This window comes from Ovis aries, chromosome 2 (assembly GCF_016772045.2).
Source record: "Ovis aries strain OAR_USU_Benz2616 breed Rambouillet chromosome 2, ARS-UI_Ramb_v3.0, whole genome shotgun sequence".
Lineage (NCBI taxonomy): Eukaryota > Metazoa > Chordata > Mammalia > Artiodactyla > Bovidae > Ovis > Ovis aries.
In genome coordinates this window covers 157,417,403-157,438,579 of record NC_056055.1, presented here as the reverse complement: position 1 = coordinate 157,438,579, position 21,177 = coordinate 157,417,403, and the positions used below count along the sequence as shown (strand labels likewise).

Genomic DNA, 21,177 nt, shown 5'->3' with positions numbered 1-21,177 from the left:
GTCCATCTAGTCAAGGCTATGGTTTTTCCAGTGGTCATGTATGGATGTGAGAGTTGGACTGTGAAGAAGGCTGAGCGCCGAAGAATTGATGCTTTTGAACTGTGGTGTTGGAGAAGACTCTTGAGAGTCCCTTGGACTACAAGGAGATCCAACCAGTCCATTCTGAAGGAGATCAGCCCTGGGATTTCTTTGGAAAGAATGATGCTTAAAGCTGAAACTCCAGTACTTTGGCCACGTTATGCAAAGAGGTGACTCACTGGAAAAGACTCTGATGCTGGGAGGGATTGAGGGCAGGAGGAGAAGGGGACGACCGAGGATGAGATGGCTGGATGGCATCACTGATTCGATGGACGTGAGTCTGGGTGAACTCTGGGAGGTGGTGATGGACAGGGAGGCCTGGCATGCTGCAATTCATGGGGTCACAAAGAGTCGGACATGAGTGAGCGACTGAACTGAACTGAACTTCCTGCATTGCAGGTAGATTCTTTACCAACTGCACTATCAGGGAAGCCCAAAACACAAGTAGAACCAGCCCAAATGAGGCACCTAGGAGACAGAGGCCAGATTTCCGAGCATAGGGATTTAACCGTGGGTCCTTGTTGGTCAAGGGCTATGCTTTACACACCCACACTCCCACACACTCTGGGTGAGGTTCTGTGAGGTCTAGCACAGATCACCTGCTATGAGGCTGGAAGGCTGCACAACGCAAGGAGTCTTTACAAGTTTCTGCCTGTTATGGACAGAATGTCTGTGTCCCCACAAAATTCACACCATGAAGCCCTACCCCCCAGCACCGCTGGAGCTGGAGACCAGACTCTAAAGAAGTAATTAAGGTGAAATAAGGTCATAAGGTTGAAGCCCTGACCCAAGAGGATTAGTGTCCTCAAAAGAAGAGACACCAGAGACCTCCCTGTCTTTTCTCACGTGCACAAAAATGAGGTCAGGTGAGGGCACAGTGAGAAGACAGCCATCTGCAGCCCGAGGGGCGAGCCCTCATTAGACACCAACCCTGCTGGGACCTTGATTTTGGACTTCCAGTCACCAGAAATATGAGCGACAGATTTCTGTTGCTTAGCTACGTGGTCTACGTAATTTGGCTATGGCAGCCCAAGCAGACTAGTACTCCACCCAACTAGAGCAGAGACGACCACAGTTTAGGCTATCAGTTGAAACCCCCAAAAGGCTATCACACCTTAGGAGTGAAGGCATCCTAGAATTTAGTAATATCAAAACAGACCTACCTCACAAAGAAAACTAGTTAACCAACACATGGTAACTAAATTCATGCATACTGGAATTATGTTAAGTGAAGACTACTTGTACATTAAAGCACAGTTTCAATATTCCTTCAAATGTGCACAAAACTACCAACACCTAGAATAATGTAGGCCAATATACTCAGTGTTGTCTGAAGACAACATATTTGTATTAGACCAACAAGACATTACTTTGCCGACTAGGGTCCGTCTAGTCAAGGCTATGGTTTTTCCTGTGGTCATGTATGGATGTGAGAGTTGGACTGTGAAGAAGGCTGAGCGCCGAAGAATTGATGCTTTTGAACTGTGGTGTTGGAGAAGACTCTTGAGAGTCCCTTGGACTGCAAGGAGATCCAACCAGTCCATTCTGAAGGAGATCAGCCCTGGGATTTCTTTTGGAAGGAATGATGCTAAAGCTGAAACTCCAGTACTTTGGCCACCTCATGCGAAGAGTTGACTCATTGGAAAAGACTGATGCTGGGAGGGATTGGGGGCAGGAGGAGAAGGGGACGACAGAGGATGAGATGGCTGGATGGCATCACTGACTTGATGGATGTGAGTCTGGGTGAACTCCGGGAGTTGGTGATGGACAGGGAAGCCTGGCGTGCTGCGATTCATGGGGTCGCAAAGAGTCGGACACGATTGTGCAACTGAACTGAATTGAACTGAAAAAGGTAAAAGGTCTACAGCAGGCTTTACCTCCCTACAAGTTCACTTTCTTCTTATGTGACACTCCCATAATACCCTCTGTTATCCGGTTTGCTGAGAACCATCAGTTCAGTTCAGTTCAGCCACTCTGTTGTGTCCAACTCTTTGTAACCCCATGGAACAAGCACGCCAGGCTTCCCTATCCATCCAACTTCCGGAGTCTACCCAAACTCATGTCCATCAAGTAGGTGATGCCATCCAATCATCTCATCCTCTGTCGTCTCCTTCTCTGCCTGCCCTCAATCTTTCCCAGAATCAGGGTCTTTTCAAATAAGTAGCTCTTCACATCAGGTGGCCAAAAGTATTGGAGTTTCAGCTTCAACATTAATCCTTCTAATGAACACTCAGGACTGATCTCCTTTAGAATGGACTGGCTGGATCTCCTTGCAGTCCAAGGGACTCTCAAAGAGTCTTCTCCAACACCACAGTTCAAAAGCATCAATTCTTCTGCGCTCAGCTTTCTTTACAGTCCAACTCTCACATCCATACATGGCTACTGGAAAAACCATAGCCTTGACTAGACGGACCTTTGTTGGCAAAGTAATGTGTCTGCTTTTTAATATGCTGTCTAGGTTGGTCATAACTTTCCTTTCAAGGAGCAAGTGTCTTTTAATTTCATGGCTGCAGTCACCATCTGCAGTGATTGTGGAGCCCCCCAAAATAAAGTCAGCCACTGTTTCGCCATTTATTTGCCATGCAGTGATGGGACCAGATGCCATGATCTTACTTTTCTGAATGCTGAGCTTTAAGCCAACTTTTTCACTCTCCTCTTTCACTTTCATCAAGAGGCTCTTTAGTTCTTCTTTGCTCTCTGTCATGAGGGTGGAGTCATCTGCATATCTGAAGTTATTGATATTTCTCCCAGCAATCTTGATTCCAGCTTATGTTTCATCCAGCCCAGCGTTTCCCATGATGTACTCTGCATATAAATTAAATAGCAGGATGACAATATACAGCCTTGACATACTCCTTTTCCTATTTGGAACCAGTCTATTGTTCCATGCCCAGTTCTAACTATTGCTTCCTGACCTGTATACAGGTTTCTCAAGAGGCAGGTTAGGTGGTCTGGTATTCCCATCTCTTTCAGAATTTTCCACAGTTGCTTGTGATCCACACAGTCAAAGGCTTTGGCATAGTCAATAAAGCAGAAATAGATAGCACATGTTGGCAATTTGATCTCTGGTTCCTCTGCCTTTTCTAAAACCAGCTTGAACATCTGGAAGTTCACAGTTCATGTATTGCTGAAGCCTAGCTTGGAGAATTCTGAGCATTACCTTCCTAGCATGTGAGATGAGTGCAATTGTGCAGTAGTTTGAGCATTCTTTGGCATTGCCTTTCTTTGAGATTGGAATGAAAACTGACCTTTTCCAGTCCTGTGGCCACTGCTGAGTTTTCCAAATTTGCTGACATATTGAGTGCAGCACTTTCACAGCATCATCTTTTAGGATTTGAAATAGCTTAACTGGAATTCCATCACTTCCACCAGCTTTATTCATAGTGATGCTTCCTAAGGCCCATTTGACTTCACATTCCAGCATGTCTGGCTCTAGGTGAGTGATCACACCGTCATGATTATGGGTCATGAACATCTTTTTTGGACAGTTCTTCTGTGTATTCTTGCCACCTCTTCTTAGTATCTTCTCTTCTGTTAAGTCCGTACCATCTATCCTTTATTGAGCCCATCTTTGCATGAAATGTTCCCTTGGTATTTCTAACTATCTTGAAGAGAGCTCTAGTCTTTCCCATTCTATTGTTTTCCTCTATTTCTTTGCACTGATCACTGAGAAAGGCTTTCTTATTTCTACTTGCTAGTTTTTGAACTCTGTATTCAATGGGTGTATCTTTCCTTCTCTCCTTTGCTTTTTGCTTCTCTTCTTTTCACAGTTATTTTTAAGGTCTCCTCAGACAGCCATTTTGCTTTTTTGCATTTCTTTTTCCTGGGGATGGTCTTGATCTCTGTCTCCTGTACAATGTCATGAACCTCTATCCATAGATCATCAGGCACTCTATCAGATCTAGTCCCTTAAATCTATCTGTCACTTCCACCGTCTAGTCATAAGGAATTTGATTTAGGTCACACCTGAATGGTCTAGTGGTTTTCCCACTTTCTTCAATTTAAGTCTGAATTTGGCAATAGGTTGTTCATGATCTGAGCCACAGTCCAATCCCGGTCTTATTTTTGCTGACTGTATAGAGCTTCTCCATCTTTGGCTGCAAAGAATATAATTAATCTGATTTCAGTGTTGGCCATCTGGTGACGTCCATGTGTAGAGTCTTCTCTTGTGTTGTTGGAAGAAGGTATTTGCTATGACTAGTGCGTTCTCTTGGCAGTGGTTCTCTTGGCTATGACCAGTGGGTTCTCTTGTTTTATCAGCCTTTGCCCTGCGTCATTCTGTACTCCAAGGCCAAATTTGCCTGTTACTCCAGGTGTTTCCTGACATCCTACTTTTGCATTCCAGTCTTCTATAATGAAAAGGACATCTTTTTAGGTTGTTAGTTCTGAAAGGTCTTGTAGGTCTTCATAGAACTGTTTGACTTCAGCTTCATCAGCGTTACCAGTCGGGGCATAGACTTGGATTACTGTGATACTGAATGGTTTCCCTTGGAAAACAAACAGAGATCATTCTGTCATTTTTGAGACTGCATCCAAGTATGCATTTTGGACTCTTTTGTTGCCTGTGATGGCAACTCCATTTCTTCTGAGGGATTCCTGCCCACAGTAGTAGATATAATGATCATCTGAGTTAAATTCACCCACTGCAGTCCATTTTAGCTCACTGATTCCTAGAATTAGTTGATGTTTACTCTTGCCATCTCCTGTTTGACCACTTCTAATTTGCCTTGATTCATGGACCTGACATTCCAGGTTCCTATGCAACACTGTTCTTTACAACATCGGACCTTACTTCTATCACCAGTCACATCCACAAATGGGTGTTGTTTTTGCTTTGGCTCCGTCCCTTCATTCTTTCTGGAGTTATTTCTCCATTAATCTCCAGTAGCATACTGGGCACCTACCCACCTGGGAAGTTCATCTACACTGTCCTATCTTTTTGCCTTTTCATGCCATTCATGGGGTTCTCAAGGCAATAATACTGAAGTGGTTTGCCATTTCCTTCTCCAGTGGACCATATTTTCTCATACCCCACTCCCAACTCTACAGAACAGTTATGCTCATTTCTATAAACACTCTGACATTAGGAAACAGGGCAGAAGTATAAATGTACTAAGTATAATTTCCATTTCAACAGACTTACCTGAAGGCTTCATGTGGAAAACACTTACTAACAGATGGGGAAAAGGAAAAATGAATCTCCAAAAGTAGCCCCTAACTTGCCAAAACACCACTGATGGAGAATCAAAAGCAGTTAGGTTGGGCCGATGATTACTTGTTCTCTGAAGACTGAGGAAATCACCGGGCACACGTGGAGCACCCACATCACCCATTAAACACTGAAGATTCACCTTCTCTATTCCCAGCTCTGAAAATTTATACACTAACTTAAGGCTTCCCCTCAGCTCTGACTGAAATCTGAAACCATGTTCTCATCTGTAAAATGGAAATTAGAATGGCTGCCATGTTTAAAAGAGGAGTTGTGAAAATTAAGTGAAAAGAAAAATGGATGAAAAACTTAAATAGGTATTTCAAAAAAGAATATTAATTTAGTGACTATATTAAAGATCAAGCACATACATACATATTAAAGCCACAATGAGATACCATTAGAATGGCTAAAATTCTCAAAACTACACCACTATGTACTGGCAAATTTTTGACATGAAAATGAAATAATATGAGCTAAAACTAAGTAGGTGGCAGCTTCAAAATGTCAATAGTTTTCAGGGGGCAAAGTCTTGTTACACTGACCTTCCTAGGTTCAATTCCTATACTAAATACAAACAGTCACTAACAAGTATGCTGCTGCTGCTGCTGCTAAGTCGCTTCAGTTGTGTCCGACTCTGTGCGACCCCAGAGACAACAGCCCACCAGGCTCCCCCGTCCCTGGGATTCTCCAGGCATGAACACTGGAGTGGGTTGCCATTTCCTTCTCCAACTAACAAGCATAGTTATAGACAAATAAGGCAATAATGTTAAAAAAAAAATTCTTTCCTCTCAACCCTCTATGTTAAGTTGTAATATGTTGTATATTTACCTGTAAAGAAATCCTCCTCTTGCCCTCTTAACTTTAAAATTGACTCTTGAATAACATGGATTTGAACTGCACAGATCCATGTAATATGCAAATTTTTTTCTAATAACTATAAAAAATTTTTAGAGGTTTACGACAATGTGAAAAAATCTGCAGACAAATTGGGCAGCCTAGAACTATTTTAAAGATTAAGAAAAAGGTGTGTCATGAATGTGTAAGATATATGTAGATATACATATAACATCAAAAACATATTAATAGACTGTGTTATCGGTAAGGCTTCCTGTCAACAGCAGGTTATTAGTAGTTAAGTTTTGGGGGGAGTCAAAAGTTAATACATGGAGTTTTAACTGTGCAGGGGGATCGACAACCCTAACCCCCTGAGTCGTTCAAGGGTCAACTATAAATCTAAGTAAGCTTAGAACTAAATATTAGTATCAGGACACAAAAAAGTGTATTATTAGCTATCAATATCATCAGTTCATATAAATGAAGAATAAACTACAATTTAGGTCAGTTGCTCAGTCGTGTCTGACTCTTTGCAACCCCATGAACCGCAGCATGCCAGGCCTCCCTGTCCCATCACCAACTCCCGGAGTCCACCCAAACCCATGTCCATTGTGTCGGTGATGCCATCCAACCATCTCATCCCCTGTTGTCCCCTTCTCCCCCGTCCTCAATCTTTCCCAGCATCAGGGTCTTTTCAAATGAGTCAGCTCTTCGTATCAGGTGGCCAAAGTACTGGAGTTTCAGATTCAACATCAGTCCCTCCAATGAACACTCAGGACTATTCTCCTTTAGGATGGACTGGCTGGATCTCCTTGCAGTCCAAGGGACTCTCAAGAATCTTCTCCAACACCACAGTTCGAAAGCATTAATTCTTCTGCACTCAGCTTTCTTTACAGTCCAACTCTCACATCCATACATGGCTACTGGAAAAACCATAGCCTTGACTAGACGGACCTTTGTTGGCAAAGTAACGTGTCTGCTTTTTAATATGCTGTCTAGGTTGGTCATAACTTTCCTTCCAAGGAGCAAGTGTCATTTAATTTCCTGGCTGCGTTCACCATCTGCAGTGATTGTGGAGCCCCCAAAATAAAGTCAGCCACTGCTTCCACTGTTTCCCCATCTATTTGCCATGAAGTGATGGGACCAGATGCCATGATCTTACTTTTCTGAATGTTGAGCTTTAAGCCAAGCTTTTTTTTCACTCTCTTCTTTCACTTTCATCAAGAGGCTCTTTAGTTCTTCTTTGCTCTCTGCCATGAGGGTGGTGTCATCTGCGTATCTGAAGTTATTGATATTTCTCCCAGCAATCTTGATTCCAGCTTATGTTTCATCCAGCCCAGCGTTTCCCGTGATGTGCTCTGCATATAAATTAAATAGCAGGGTGACGATATACAGCCTTGACGTACTCCTTTTCCTATTTGGAACCCGTCTGTTGTTCCCTGTCCAGTTCTAACTGTTGCTTCCTGACCTGTATACGGGTTTCTCAAGAGGCAGGTCAGGTGGTCTGGTATTCCCATCTCTCTCAGAATTTTCCACAGTTGCTTGTGATCCACACAGTCAAAGGCTTTGGCAGAGTCAATAAAGCAGAAATAGATGTTTTTCCGCTACTCTTGCTTTTTCAATGATCCAGCAGATGTTGGCAATTTGATCTCTGGTTCCTCTGCCTTTTCTAAAACCAGCTTGAACATCTGGAAGTTCACAGTTCACGTATTGCTGAAGCCTGGTTTGGAGAATTTTGAGCATTACCTTCCTAGTGTGTGAGACGAGTGGAATTGTGAGGTAGTTTGAGCATTCTTTGTCATTGCCTTTCTTTGGGACTGGAATGAAAACTGACCTTTTCCAGTCCTGTGGCCACTTAAACTATAAATAAATAAACTATAAACTACAATGTTTTCTCAAATCTTAAAAGAACATAAATTTCCTTTTACGATTGTACTAATCTAATAATAAACTCATATGGAAGAAAAAAAGGCCCCAAACAGATAAGACTAGCAAAACAAGACACAGGTCTGACCCTACCACACCTATGAAAACCACTGACATAGGAATAAAATGTGGTATTGGTATAGGATAAACAGAACAGTGACCAACAAGCACAGACACAGGTCTCATACAGGGAAAGGGATTTACTATGTAGGAGAAAGTGCACCAAACTAATAGGGGAAGGATAGACAGTTCAACAATGGTGATTAAACAATTGATTACTGTCTATTGTAAACTGACTATCCCATCAGATCCCTCCTTAGAGCTTACATAAAGACCAAGTCCATATGGATTAAAGACCTAACTACAAAAATCAAAACTCCAATAAAATTTTCAGAAGAAAACATGACAACATTCTTATAGACTCAGAGCAGAGAGAAGCTTTTCTAGAACAAAAAAAATTAAGGCGAAGGAGAAAGACAGTATTGCTAAACAAAAACCTCTTTTTTTTTTTTTTAACAGTAAAAGGTATCAGAAACAAAAAGAAGCAACAGACTGGGATATATATTTGCAATTCATGTAAACAATGAAAGATTAGTAGAAGATGCATGTGGAATGCTAAAACTCAGTAAGAAAACAACCCAACAGAATAAACATATGAAAGTAATGAGCAGACGGTGTATGTGAGCTAAGTCACTTCAGTCGTGTCCAATTCTTTGAGACCCTACGGACAGTAGACTGCCAGGCTTCTCTGTCCATGGAATTCTCCAGACAAGAATACTGGAGTAGGTTGCCATGCCCCCCTCCAGGGATCTTCCTGACCCAGGGATCGAACCCTATCTTATGTGGCTCCTGCACTGCAGGTGGATTCTTTACTGCTGAGTCACCGGGGAAGCCCAATTTCTACAAACAAAAAACTGACTCACCAAAAAACATGAAAAGATGTTCAATTGCAATGAAACTGAAATGCAAACAATGCCCTATTTCATACCCATCAAATTGGCATAAATTTTAAATTATGACAATACCCAGTGTTATTGAGAATATGGAACAGGGGCTTGTCTTCCACTGCTGGTGGGAGTAAAATGTTCCACAAAATACATGAAAGAACAATTCAGTATTATTTAAGATTTTGCAACTCTGCACTATATTCATTTTTAATAAAGGATTCCTCTTCAAGATACAATCCCTGTAGAATCTCTCACTCTTATGAACAAGAAAACATGGATAAGAATTCTCACTGCAGTGTTGTCTGTAACAGCAAAAAAACTGTAAAAAACTTCATGTTCATTAATAGGATAATGAGTTAAAAAACGTGGAATATCACATAGTTTTTTAAATTAATGAACTAGCGCTACAAACATCAATATGAATAACTCTCCCAAAAAGTGCTAAATGACAAGTTGCAAATGACTACAAAGAGTATTATTTTTATGAAGTTTAAAAACATGTAAAAATACATATATTTACATGTTTAGTATACATTATAAGATAGTTTTTTTTAATCTTTTAGTGCTTACTGTAAGGAGAGGAAAAAGAATAGTGTCAAGTAGTTACTAAATATAGGTAATAATTCCCATTGTATCTTGAATGTTTTCCTAAGAAAACAAGAATAAAGTGTGACAAATGTTAGGATTTGACAGAGGTGGATAGGGAGAGAAGTTTACATTATATTCTGTGCTTTATGCTAAAAATATTTCATTGCTTAAAAAATTACAAAATATATCAATTATAATTTATAACTATTTTAATTAGGACTAGGTATTAGGATTTTTGGTACCACGTGAGCAAAAGAAAGTATGGGGGAAAAAACCTGATGGTTAAGGCTACCATTCTCACCTATAATCAAAAATTTTTTTCATTTTAACTTTTTACAAAGATTATAACCACTCCATGTGTTCAAGAATTGCCTTAACTACATAAAGGTAATAAATTTAAACATATAAAGTTAATTTGTATTATCAGAGAGCTACCAATATCTATTTTTACATTAGGGTTTCTTGTAAAATTTCATTGAGAAAAAAATTCCATACAGAAAATCCTAAGCCACCTCACTGTTAAGTTATTTGAACACAACACAAGCCAAAGACAGCAATACATACATTCAAATTTTACTTGAAAAAGTCTCCTTATAGATACAGTTCATACTTCAACCCACTAGTCTGAAGAGTTTTTATAGAGGCAGAGTTTAAGCTTAGCTTTGCGGAAAACAATTAAGTATATCTCTTAAGGAAGGAGATACCAAGAGTTGTTGAAAAAGAGCAAAAATCTATCAGTGAACAGTAAAAGGCATAGAGGCGGAGACTGGCAAGAAAGACTGCCTGACTTGGGTAAGGAGAAAAAAGATATGCAAATAAGAACTGGAGTTAGGGAGCAGAACAGTCATGACTCCAGAACCAATGTCATGAGACTGGAAAAAATTGATAGAGAATATAAGGAAATGACATCAGTCCTTTTAACACTATCACTAAATCTTGCTATTGTTGACTCTGTCCCTCATGTTTTACTTTCTCCTTGGAATCCCCTAAAAAGGTTGCCCTAACCAGGCTCTACCTCAGGAAACCCACACTCCCCCTTCAAGAGAAGACTCAGTGCTGGGGGAGAGCGAAGGGATACATGCGGATATTTTCTCTTTTTTTCTCAGCACAGCTTCAGAGAAATTTTATTCAACAAAATGAACAATAAATCCAGATTAGAAGAATTCCAGTAAGTATTTAAAGAGCGCTAATGCTAGGTATGGTGTACCTAGCATATCCTTCAGGATTTATAGGTTTTGACTTCAGGATAAAAACTGGAACTTGCCAGAGCTTTTGACCTCCTCGACTTTGACCTGCTCCCATTTGACAAGTCCATTTGCCTTCTAGGACATCTTGACTTGCCACAGCCTTTTGCCTCAAGCAGAGGATTTCTTCTCCACATGAATGCTATCAGAAAGACTGTGCATCCTCTGATGAGACTGTACCAACCAAAGGAAGGTAGTTTCAACTTTCAGTTAATTATAAAATGACCATATCATACACATGGTAAGAGGTGGTTACTCCCTGCAGGTTTAAGTACTGTCAGGAAAGCAGGGAGAGAGAGAGGCTAGTGTCAACACTGGTACAGATAAAATGTATGCCTGAGGTCCTTGCCTTCTTTTCAGGGAAAATGACTGCTGTAAATAGAGGGAAAATATAAAGCATTGCCTATATTTCTAATATTGTATTTTTCACATTGTATTACAATTTTTTAAAAAAAATTTTTATTTCTTTTTCGCTGCTCTGGGTCTTTCGTTGCTGTTTGTGGGCTTTGTCTAGTGGTGGAGAGTGGGGGCTACGCTTCCTTGTGGCGCATGGGCTTCTCATTTGTGGTGGCTTCTCTTGTTGCAGGAGTTGCAGCTCGCAGGCTCTAGAGCACAAGCTCAGTAGTTGTAGCACACAGGATTAGCTTCTCCATCACATGTGGAACCTTCCTGGACCAGAGATCAAACCTGTATCTCCTGCATTTGCAGGCAGATTCTTATCCACCAGGGAAGTCCCTACAATTATCTTTTTATATGTGTACGAATCCACCATTAGAAAGAGAGTTGCTTGAGGGAACATAGTCTGTTTATTAAATTTGTGTCCCCAGAACTTAACACAATTTCTGGTGCACAGTAATCACTCAATGCCTATTTGTTAAATGAAAGGTAAACAAAGCAATGACAAAAAAGAAACAATGGTAATAAAAATCTGACTGAATCAAAGACAGCAGGTGAAAAGGACAATGACATTGCAAAGGAACATTCCTGTGGACATCGCAAGTTAAATAATGACTTGCGTGTCATATTACTTTACTTTCAAATTAAAGAAAGCTTTAAGCTTTCAAAGAGCAATATGTAATTTTCCTTCTATGATAGAGATATAAAGTCAATGTGAAATCCTAAATCATACCATTTTCTCTATTAATTCCAACCACTTGCCTAAAAGAAGTTTACAATCAAGCTTTCTATTTTATTTTTAAACTGTCTTTTGGATACTGACTTCCAGTCAGTCATACTTAAGTTAACAAATAAGTACCTGAAGCTTTGGCTGATGGCACTGCCCATTAAATAATCTATACATGGTTTTGTTCTGTTTTGTTTTTTTGTCTGAAGGGCAGTGCTTCTTTTATTACAGCAGTACTAAACTATGATCTACTAAACCATGTTGGAACCTCAGGAGCCACTGAGGGGAAGGTTTAGAAAAGCAACTAGGCTTACTTTCACTAGAGAAGTTTTCAATCAGAAAACAATAGGCTTCCATGAAAAATCTCCCTTGAAGAGTTCCACAATTTTTAAGTTTGAAAATCACTTGTCTTATTCTAGTTTGCTTTTTTCTTTTTTAAAACTGTGACAAAACAAAAGTCTTCACAACAACAATAAAAAGTGTAGGTCTCACTGCAAGGAAGAAGACATCATTAGGTACTCCAAAGGCAGAGGTTGTGAGCCTCAACGTGATGCTTCCGAGATTTATAACAGTCACCAATGTTAAACTACCAAGAGAAAAGCTGAATGAAATTATGGAATTACATACTTGAAAACCAAAAGGGTCAAAACATATAATATTTTCTAGCTCTCTGGAAATAGAAAATACTTATTAGACTTTTGAATAAGCACTTTTGAAATCACAAACCACAACAGGGCACTTTCTAGACTTTTCCCATAGTCAGAAAATTGTAACTATGAAACAGGTGCAATATTCTGTGATGTGCAATATTCAGTATGACTGGCAATTTTCAGCCATGCATTTCATTACACTAAATCCTAAAACTGTATCTACAGTTAACTGCTGCTACAAAAATATCAATATTTACTTTAGTCAGCTTCAGTTACTGCTTTTCTAATGCCACAAGTAAGTTCTCATACCCAGTTCATCTTTTTCTCACTCTATAATCACTGAAAACCTCTCAACAAGTAAAACATCAGGTGTTCTGGATTGTTCTGAAATCTTGGCGGTTTCTTTTTCATAACCTAATTATCTCGCTCCATAATCACTGACGACCCCTCAACAAGTAAAATATCAGGTGTTCTGGACTATTCTGAAATCTTGGGGTTTTCCTTTTCATAAAAGACAGAACACCTTATAGCACTTGCGCCATCCATGGGTAGAGTAACACTTCCAACTACCGTAAATAGTTGCTATCACGGCTTGGACGCATCTGGATATAAGCGAGGTAAAACACCTCCCTTCTACTGAACAGGAACAACTTTAAGTCTCTAAGTGTTGAGTGCCTTACACATCAGCGTCTGCTGCACCATTTCCTAAGCACGGGGCAGGGGGCTGCAGGGCCGGGGGACACCAGACTCAACCAGCTCTAGTGGGAGCTGAAAGTTTGTGTCATCAACTCCGTAATTGCTCAATTAGTGAAGTCTCCAGAGAGCCCCAGGCTCCTCCCTATTCCTGAGTTTGACGAGAGGAATGGTCCTTGTTCGAGGTCCCCAACCTCAGGTGGGCTGGAGACATGCCCCAGGCCGCTGAGGACGCGCCGAGGCTGCCCACCCTCTCAAAAAAATTCCTGGATGCCTATGAGCGGCGGCGCCGCCCCCTTTCCTAGGCTTTCCAGTTCCCAGAGTCGCCACCGCCCACTTTCTAACACAACAAACAACGGCCCAGGGCCGGGCCCAGCACTTACCCACATCTTGCTCGAAGGGGTTGGCGGTGAACAGAGGCATCTCGCCGGCGCCCGAGCCTTCGTCGCTGCGGTCACGCAGAGGCTCGGCAGCTGCTCGGGGCTGGAGGACCCGCCGCGGCGGCTTCCTAGACGTCTAGCTCGGCCCCGACCACGTCCCAGCACTTCCGCCACCGCATCTGCCCGGATCCCGCCTGATGGGCCAGCTCCCGGTCCGCGCTCCGCCCTCAACTCTCCTCCCGGGGAGAGGTCCCGCCAGCCGCGGGCATCTTCTCAGCGCTCCTGTGTCCGCCGCCCGCGCGGAGGAGGCGGCAGCCCTAGTCCGAAGTTCCAATAGGGGTTAGGCAGCCGCCGCGGCCACCTGTCCATGGCTAGGACCCGGGCAAGCCACGGAGCAGGGGACCTTCGCGGCCGGAAGTCGTCGCGCCTGGGACTGGGCGAAGCCAGAGGCCCGGAAGTTGCACTGCCGGAGGCAGCTTTTCTAAGGGTACGGTCGTCCGGGGTTCTCAGCCTAGGGCTGCGGGTTCAGACGACCAAGCTCTCTCCAAATTGGTTCCTTTCTAAGCTGTGGTGCCACACGGCTTTGGGGCCGCGGCTGCGTTCGCGTCACAGTCCCGTTGCCTTGGAAACGGAAGGAGCCTTGGTAGCGCAGAGTCGGCCAAGGGTTTGGTTCCGCCCATAGCGCTTGCAGGGCGGCACTCTCCGGCGCCTAAACCCCTCGGGAATAACCACCCTAGAAGCAGCGGCCGAAGTAACAATGGCTCTGTGCCGACTCCTGTCTTTTCTCTTTCCATCGTGGTCTTGCCATGAGAATACTGCTGGACTCAATTTAGTTCAATCGCTCAGTCGTGTCCGACTCTGCGACCCCATGAACTGCAGCACGCCAGGCTTCCCTGTCCATCACCAACTCCCGGAGTTTACTCAAACTCCTGTCCATGGAGTCGGTGATGCCATCCAATCATCTCTTGCTCTGTCATCCCTTTCTCCTCCTGCCTTCAATCTTTCCCAGCATCAAGGTCTTTTCCAATGAGTCAGTTCTTCGCATCAGGTGGTCAAAGTATTGGATTTTCAGCTTCAGCATCAGTCCTTCCAGTGAATATTTAGGACTGATTTCCTTTAGGATGGACTGGTTGGAACTTCTTGCAGTTCAAGGGACTCTCAAGCGTCTTCTCCAACACCGCCGTTCAAAATAATATATATCATAATATATTAGGGCCAATAAATTATTAATATATAAAAAATTCCTAGTATGTCTTGGGACTTTACTGGTGGCTCGGTGGTTAAGAACCCGCCTGGAATACGGGAGAAACGTAGATTCCATCCCTGGGTTGGGAAAATCCTCTGGAGGAGGAAATGGCAATTCACTTCAGTATCCTGGGAGATACCATGAAGAGAGGATCCTAACAAGCTATAGTCCATGGTGTCTCAGAGTTGGAAAAGACCGAGAAACTAAATAATAAACAACTATATAATTTACTTACTATGTTATCTCTCTCTTTAGAATATAAACTCCATGATTATTTTTGTTCCTTGCTGTATCCCCAGCATTTAAAAGTGTCCAGCACCTAATAAATACTTTTCAAATAAAGCTCAATAAATACCTTTCAAATGCAACTAAACAGTACTTGGCAACTACCAGTAAACTTAAGCCATTAGTTGAAGTGTGGACCCTACTAGAGCTTCCAATTTATTAATGATTATTTTTTTTTAATCTTAAAATGACTTCAATATTTTAACAACGGGCCAAACAAAACCATTTTACAACCTCTGGTATAAAGATTTGAAACAAAGACGAGAACCTTTATACATGGCATAGTTCAGAAAAGTGGTTGCATTTTGTATCATAAAGATAGGTTAACAAATAAGGAGGAAACATTTGCAGGTGAAGAGAAGCTGATTTTCAAAAACATTGAACCTAGGATGTTCAAAATATATCTGGAGATTTTCTAGGTGGATTTGTCTGGGATTAAGACAGTGTTGGAATGGAAAATGAGACTAGATAGACATAAGAGGAAACATAGGAAAGAGCCTTAAGGAGCAAGTTAAGAATTTTTAATTTTATCACTGAAGGCACTAGATGATCATTTGAAGATTTTGAGCAGCAGAGGAGTACACAAAAAGTTCCCAGATACTCACCTGACTGCATTGTGCATGATACACGTTAAGAAGCAGGCCAGACAGCTAGTTTAGGAAGCACTTGAAGAAGAGATTTTTTAGAGGAGACTGTATTGAGATAAGAGCAAAGGGCTGAGAATTCACCTTTGGAAAGTATTCACATTTTAAAGAGATTCCTTAACTCTTCCACATCTTTAATAGCAAACATGCTTAAGAATCTCTAGGTATTTAATTATCTGTGCCAAGTAACTCCAGTCTCTTGGTGAATCCAATTAAAAAAATATCTAATAGTCACTGAGATCCAGACCCTGTATTAGAAACAGGGAGATACAAAGAAAGCTCATTGTTACTTCACCTAATGAAGTTAATGAAGCACTAAAAGATATGTCAGTGGCAGTCCACAAGTTCAGGTGTGCAAAATTTCTGTAGTACAACCTCTTTTGAGCCCTAGTCTCCCTGATAACAAAATGATCTCATCAATTTCAGTTGAATTCAGTCTAGGGTTTTTTGTTAACTGTTGCTGTTATTTTAGGTTTACACTCTACAAATCTATATTTTTAATTCACACCACTTTCTCTGAACATATAACAAAATCTATCCCCAGGTATGTTCTTCCAATTCTGCCAGTACAAATTTGGTGAATAACTCTTTTTATTCTATAAAAGGGTCAGTGCTTCCCCAGTCAGGCCATGAAGAAGAGAGGCACTTGAAACGACGCTAGTTATTGGTCTAGAAACACTAAAGAGGGTTGTGGGAATATTTTTTTTTCTCCCTTGCAAAAGATTAAGGAACATGACCTCTTTTTAGTACTTCAGAAAATAAGGATTGAGGTAAGCAAAGAAAGCTGTGATTTGGTTGGTTCTGGATCCAAAGGGAAATCTTGAGAAGGGAAAGTTGCATCTTGGAAGGCATCTTCCTCAGATGGAGCTTCTCCATGGTCTTCAGGCTACGGGAGCCACTGTACTCTAGAAGGGTCAAGCACACCACTTCTGTGGGTCCAGGATACTGAGGTAATCTATCAGCTCGGAGTTTACAGAGTATCCACCCAGATATCCCCATCATCCTCGGTGTCTGGGGCTCATCCTCTCCCCTGCAGGGCCCTGACGTTAGTCTCCACTCTGTTCTGCTGCTCTCACAGCTGGGCCTCCCTGCTGGCTCAGATGGTAAAGAATCCACCTGCAGTGTGGAAGACCTGAGTTTGATCCCTGGGGTGGGAAGATCTGCTGATGGAGAGAGTGGCAATCCATTCCAGTATTCTTGCCTGGAGCATCCCCATGGACAGAGAAACCTGGCAAGCTACAGCCCATGGTGTCTCAAAGAGCTGGACACAACTGAGCAACTAAACAGACTCTCACAATTGCATCCCAGGTGACTCAGTGATAAAGATCCTGCCTGCCAATGCAGGAGATGCGGGTTCAATCTGTGGGCTTGTGTATTTTTGAAATAAAATTTTTATTTTCAAATAATTTTAGATTTACAAGAAAGTTACAATGATAGTACAGAGAGGTTTCATTTATTTCTCACTCCTTTCTCCTGTGGTTAACATCTTATATTTCCATAGTAAATTTGTCAAAACTAAGAAACTAACATTAGTTCATTACTATTAACTGAACCCCAGATTTGTTGGGATTTTACCATCGTTTACATTAATGGCCTCTTTTTTTCCCCAGAATCCAATTCTGGTGTGCCAGATGTCCCCAACCTCACCACCAGGTTTAATGATTCACTGGGACTCATAGGATTCAGCATATAGTCACCTTCATGACTGTATTTTTTTTTTTTTTTTACAACTAGAGGGTATAAAGCAGAATAAGCAAAGGGTAAAGGTACATAGGGTAAAGTCTGGAGTATGGGCTTCCAAGAGTCCTCTCTCAGGGGCAGCACACAGGACTTGCCTAAATCAACCCAAAACATGTATGAAATGTCATCTGCCAGGTAAGCTCATTGCAAATTCAATGCCCAGGGGTTTTTTATTGGGGACTAGCCACACAGTCACCTTCTACCTAATACCCACCCATACTTTCAGCCTCTCAGAGGGAAAGCAGATGTTCAGCATAAACCATATTGTTTGTACAAACACTTCAGGCACCAGGAGTCATCCTTATCAGGGATATTATGGCAACTTTCCCCAAATCTAAGTTCCCAGATGCCCTCTTTTTTAAAATTTATTTTTTATTGAACTACAGTTGAATTACAATGTCATGTTGATTACTGCTGTACAGCAAAGTGACTCAGTTTTATACACACACACACACACATTTTTTTCATAGTCTTTTTCTTTATGGTTTATCACAGGATATTGAATATAGTTCCCTGACTATACAATAGACCTTGCTATTTATCCATTCTACATGTACCAGTTTGCATCTGCTACCCCCACACTCTCAATTCAATCAGCTTCCACCCTATTCCCCCATGGCAACTACCAGGCTATTCTCTATGTCCCTGATTCTGTTTCTGTTTCATAGATTCATTTGCGTCATATTTTAGACTCCACATATAAGTGGTATCAATATTTGCCTTTCTTTTTCTGATTTATTTCACTTAATATCATAATCTCTAGTTGCTTTTTTTTAAAATGTAACTATAATTGACTTACAATACTGTGTTAGTCTTGGGTGTACAGCTTCAGATTCTTATCTGTTAGTATAGGTTACGACAAGATATTGATTATGGTCACTTGCACTATACAATAAATCCTTGTTGTTGATTTACTTAATGTAATGGCATGACAAGCAGGCCTTTCTAAGGACTGCAGTCTCAGACCTGCTATGCTAACCCTTTTCTGCAAACAGGAGTTTCACAATTCACACAAGTTGTTACACCTCCCCTAGACTCCTCAGATTTGTGACAGTCTCTCGGTCTTTCCCTGCTTTTCACAACCTTAGCAGTCCTGAGAAGTGCTGACTGGATATCCTGTAAACCATCCCTGAATCTAAGTTTGTCTAATGTCTTTCTCATGCTTAGATGAGTGTTGTGGGATTTTGGAAAGAAAAGCACAAAGGCAGAGTGTCCTCATCACATTACTGTAACGAGTACATGATATCTGGTGATGGTAACTTTTAGCACTTGGTAAATGCAGCCAAGTTTCTCCACTTCAAAGTTAATATTTTTCCCTTTCCCTACTCTGTTCTTAGGAAACAGGTCACAGAGTTTAGTCCACCCTCAAGGGAAAGGGAGGGCCATAAACTTCACCTTCTGTAGAGGGGAGTACTTGTAATAAGCATATTATTGGAATTCTCCTATAAGGAAAATTATCTCTTCTCTCCTATTTACCTATTTATTAAATTGTTTCTATCAATATGAACTCATGTATATTTATCTTATACTTTGGGTTATAATCCAGTAGTACATTTTGTTGCTGTCGTGTTTGTTTTTGCTTAAAGTGTTCCAACTTTGGTCATTGGGAGCTCTTTCAGTTGACTTCTATGTCCCTCTGATGTGTCACTTTTTTTTGAGCATTTCTTTACTTTCTGGTGCTACAAGATGCTCTAGGCTCATCTTGTATGTTCTCTGCTGTAGTCTTAGAATCAAATATTTCTCAAAGGCAAGCTGGTTCTGATGTTCTCTCTAAAGGCTGCCATAGAAGATTCCTAGCTTTCTTGACGTGCCTTGAGTAGAGAGCTGCCTAACCTGAGCTTGTCATTTCCTTGCTGTAGCACTGTAACAATAATGAACAACAGCCAGCTAGTTCCACAGTTTTTATAATTCTCTTTACCTCTCTCAAGGGCTTCCCTGTTGGCTCAGATGATAAAGAACCTGCCTGCCGTGTGGGAGACCCAAGTTCAATCATGAATTGGGAAGATCCCCTGGAGAAGGGAATGGCTACCCATTCCTAGAGAATTCTTTCCTAGAGATTCCAAGGATAGGAACTATACTCCACAGGGTCACGAACCTTCAGATGTGACTGAGCGACTAACACGTTCATACTCTTCACCTCTTTCAAATGTTAGAGCTATTATAGAAGCCAGTGCATGCCCTGCTACCTGTACCCAAATCCAGTTTCCCGTGATCTTCGTAATTGTGATGCTACAGAAGTGGTTCTCAACATTTGGCATCAGAACTACTTGGAGAGCTTGTTAAAAACACAGATTTCTGGAGCCTCCTGCAGAGTTTCTGATACAGTAAGTCTTGTGTGGAGCACAACCTAAACCCTAGCCAGGTAAACATAAAACCTCACGAAAAAGGCCTGTTCTCCTCAGTTCCTTTTACCCAGTCATCTCTGGCTTTTGACCAAAATTCACAAGGCATGTTAGAAGACAAAAAGCTGAAACAAAACAGTTTGAAGAGCAACAGCAGAACTAGATTTAGACATAGCACGGATGTTAAACGTTTCTTCAAACTCACGGATTCTTTGACCATGTCCAGTCTACTTAGAAGCACATTAAAGACAGTCTTCATTTCCATTATAGTATCTTTGATTTCTGGGCTTCCCAGGTGGACTGGTAAAGAATCCTGCCAATGCAGGAGACACGGCCTTGATCCCTGGGTTGGGAAGGTCCTCTGGAGGAGAAAATGGCAACATGCTCCAATATTCTTGCCTGAACAATCCCATGGATAGAGGAGCTGGTGGGCTATAGTCTATGGGCTCGCAGAGAGTCAGATATGACTGAGCACACACACACATTTATGTTTGATTTCTAGTATTTCCTTTCCATTCCTTCTTAGAATTTCCATTTCTCTGCCTAAATTACTCACCTGTTCTTGTATGCTGTCCACTTCTCCCGTTAGTGCCTTAGCATGTTAATCACAGTTCATCCAAATTCCTGATGTGATGATTCTGACTTCCCTGACAGATCTGAGTCTAGTTCTGACGACTGTTGAGCTAGCTAGGTGTTAGGCTGTGTTTGCTGTTTGCTGTAGCTGTAGGTGTCAGAGACTTAATTTCCTCTGGTGTTCTTGTTTTTATCTCTCCTGTTGTGTTCGGGTTCCTGAGAGACTTAAACACAATCTGAGATATGTAGTCCTTTCATCTGTAGTCCTCTGTTATCACAGGAGCCCTGTTGATGTGGGGAGGTGTTGGGGGAGGGGATGTATTCTAAGGCGCTATGATTGAGTCTCAGTCTTTACTGAGCTTGTGTGTCTGGGCTGGGACTAGGTAAAAGAGTGCTTCTCAGGTCTACCTCTTCCCCTCTTAGGTGAGACAGGAAGGCTAGGGAGGGCTGGAGTTGGGGGTTTCTCTTCTGCCAGGTGGGCGGTGGTGGTGGTTCAATCACTAAATCATATCCAACTCTTGCGACCCCATGGACTGCAGCATCCCAGCCTTCCCTGTCCTTCACTATCTCCTGGAGTTTGCTCAAACTCATGTCCATTGAGTCAGAGATGCCATCCCACCATCTCATCCTCTGTCACCCCATTCTCCTCTTGTCCTCAGTCTTGCCCAACAT

At 41.7% G+C, this 21,177-nt stretch overlaps 1 protein-coding gene across 4 annotated transcripts in view; it reads right to left on the bottom strand.

The window, feature by feature from the left end:
• The window catches only part of STAM2 (signal transducing adaptor molecule 2), a 63,041-nt gene extending 49,228 nt beyond the window's left edge, over nucleotides 1-13,813 (bottom strand). For all 4 annotated transcript variants that reach the window (XR_009599337.1, XR_009599338.1, XM_004004697.6 and 1 more), the window contains exon 1: nucleotides 13,679-13,813. Coding sequence is in view for 2 of the 4 variants with exons in the window: in XM_004004697.6 (XP_004004746.1) it covers nucleotides 13,679-13,718 (40 nt within the window). In the remaining 2 variants the exon portion in view is untranslated. The remainder of the gene's footprint in view (nucleotides 1-13,678) is intronic.
• Between the last annotated feature and the right edge of the window lie 7,364 nt (nucleotides 13,814-21,177).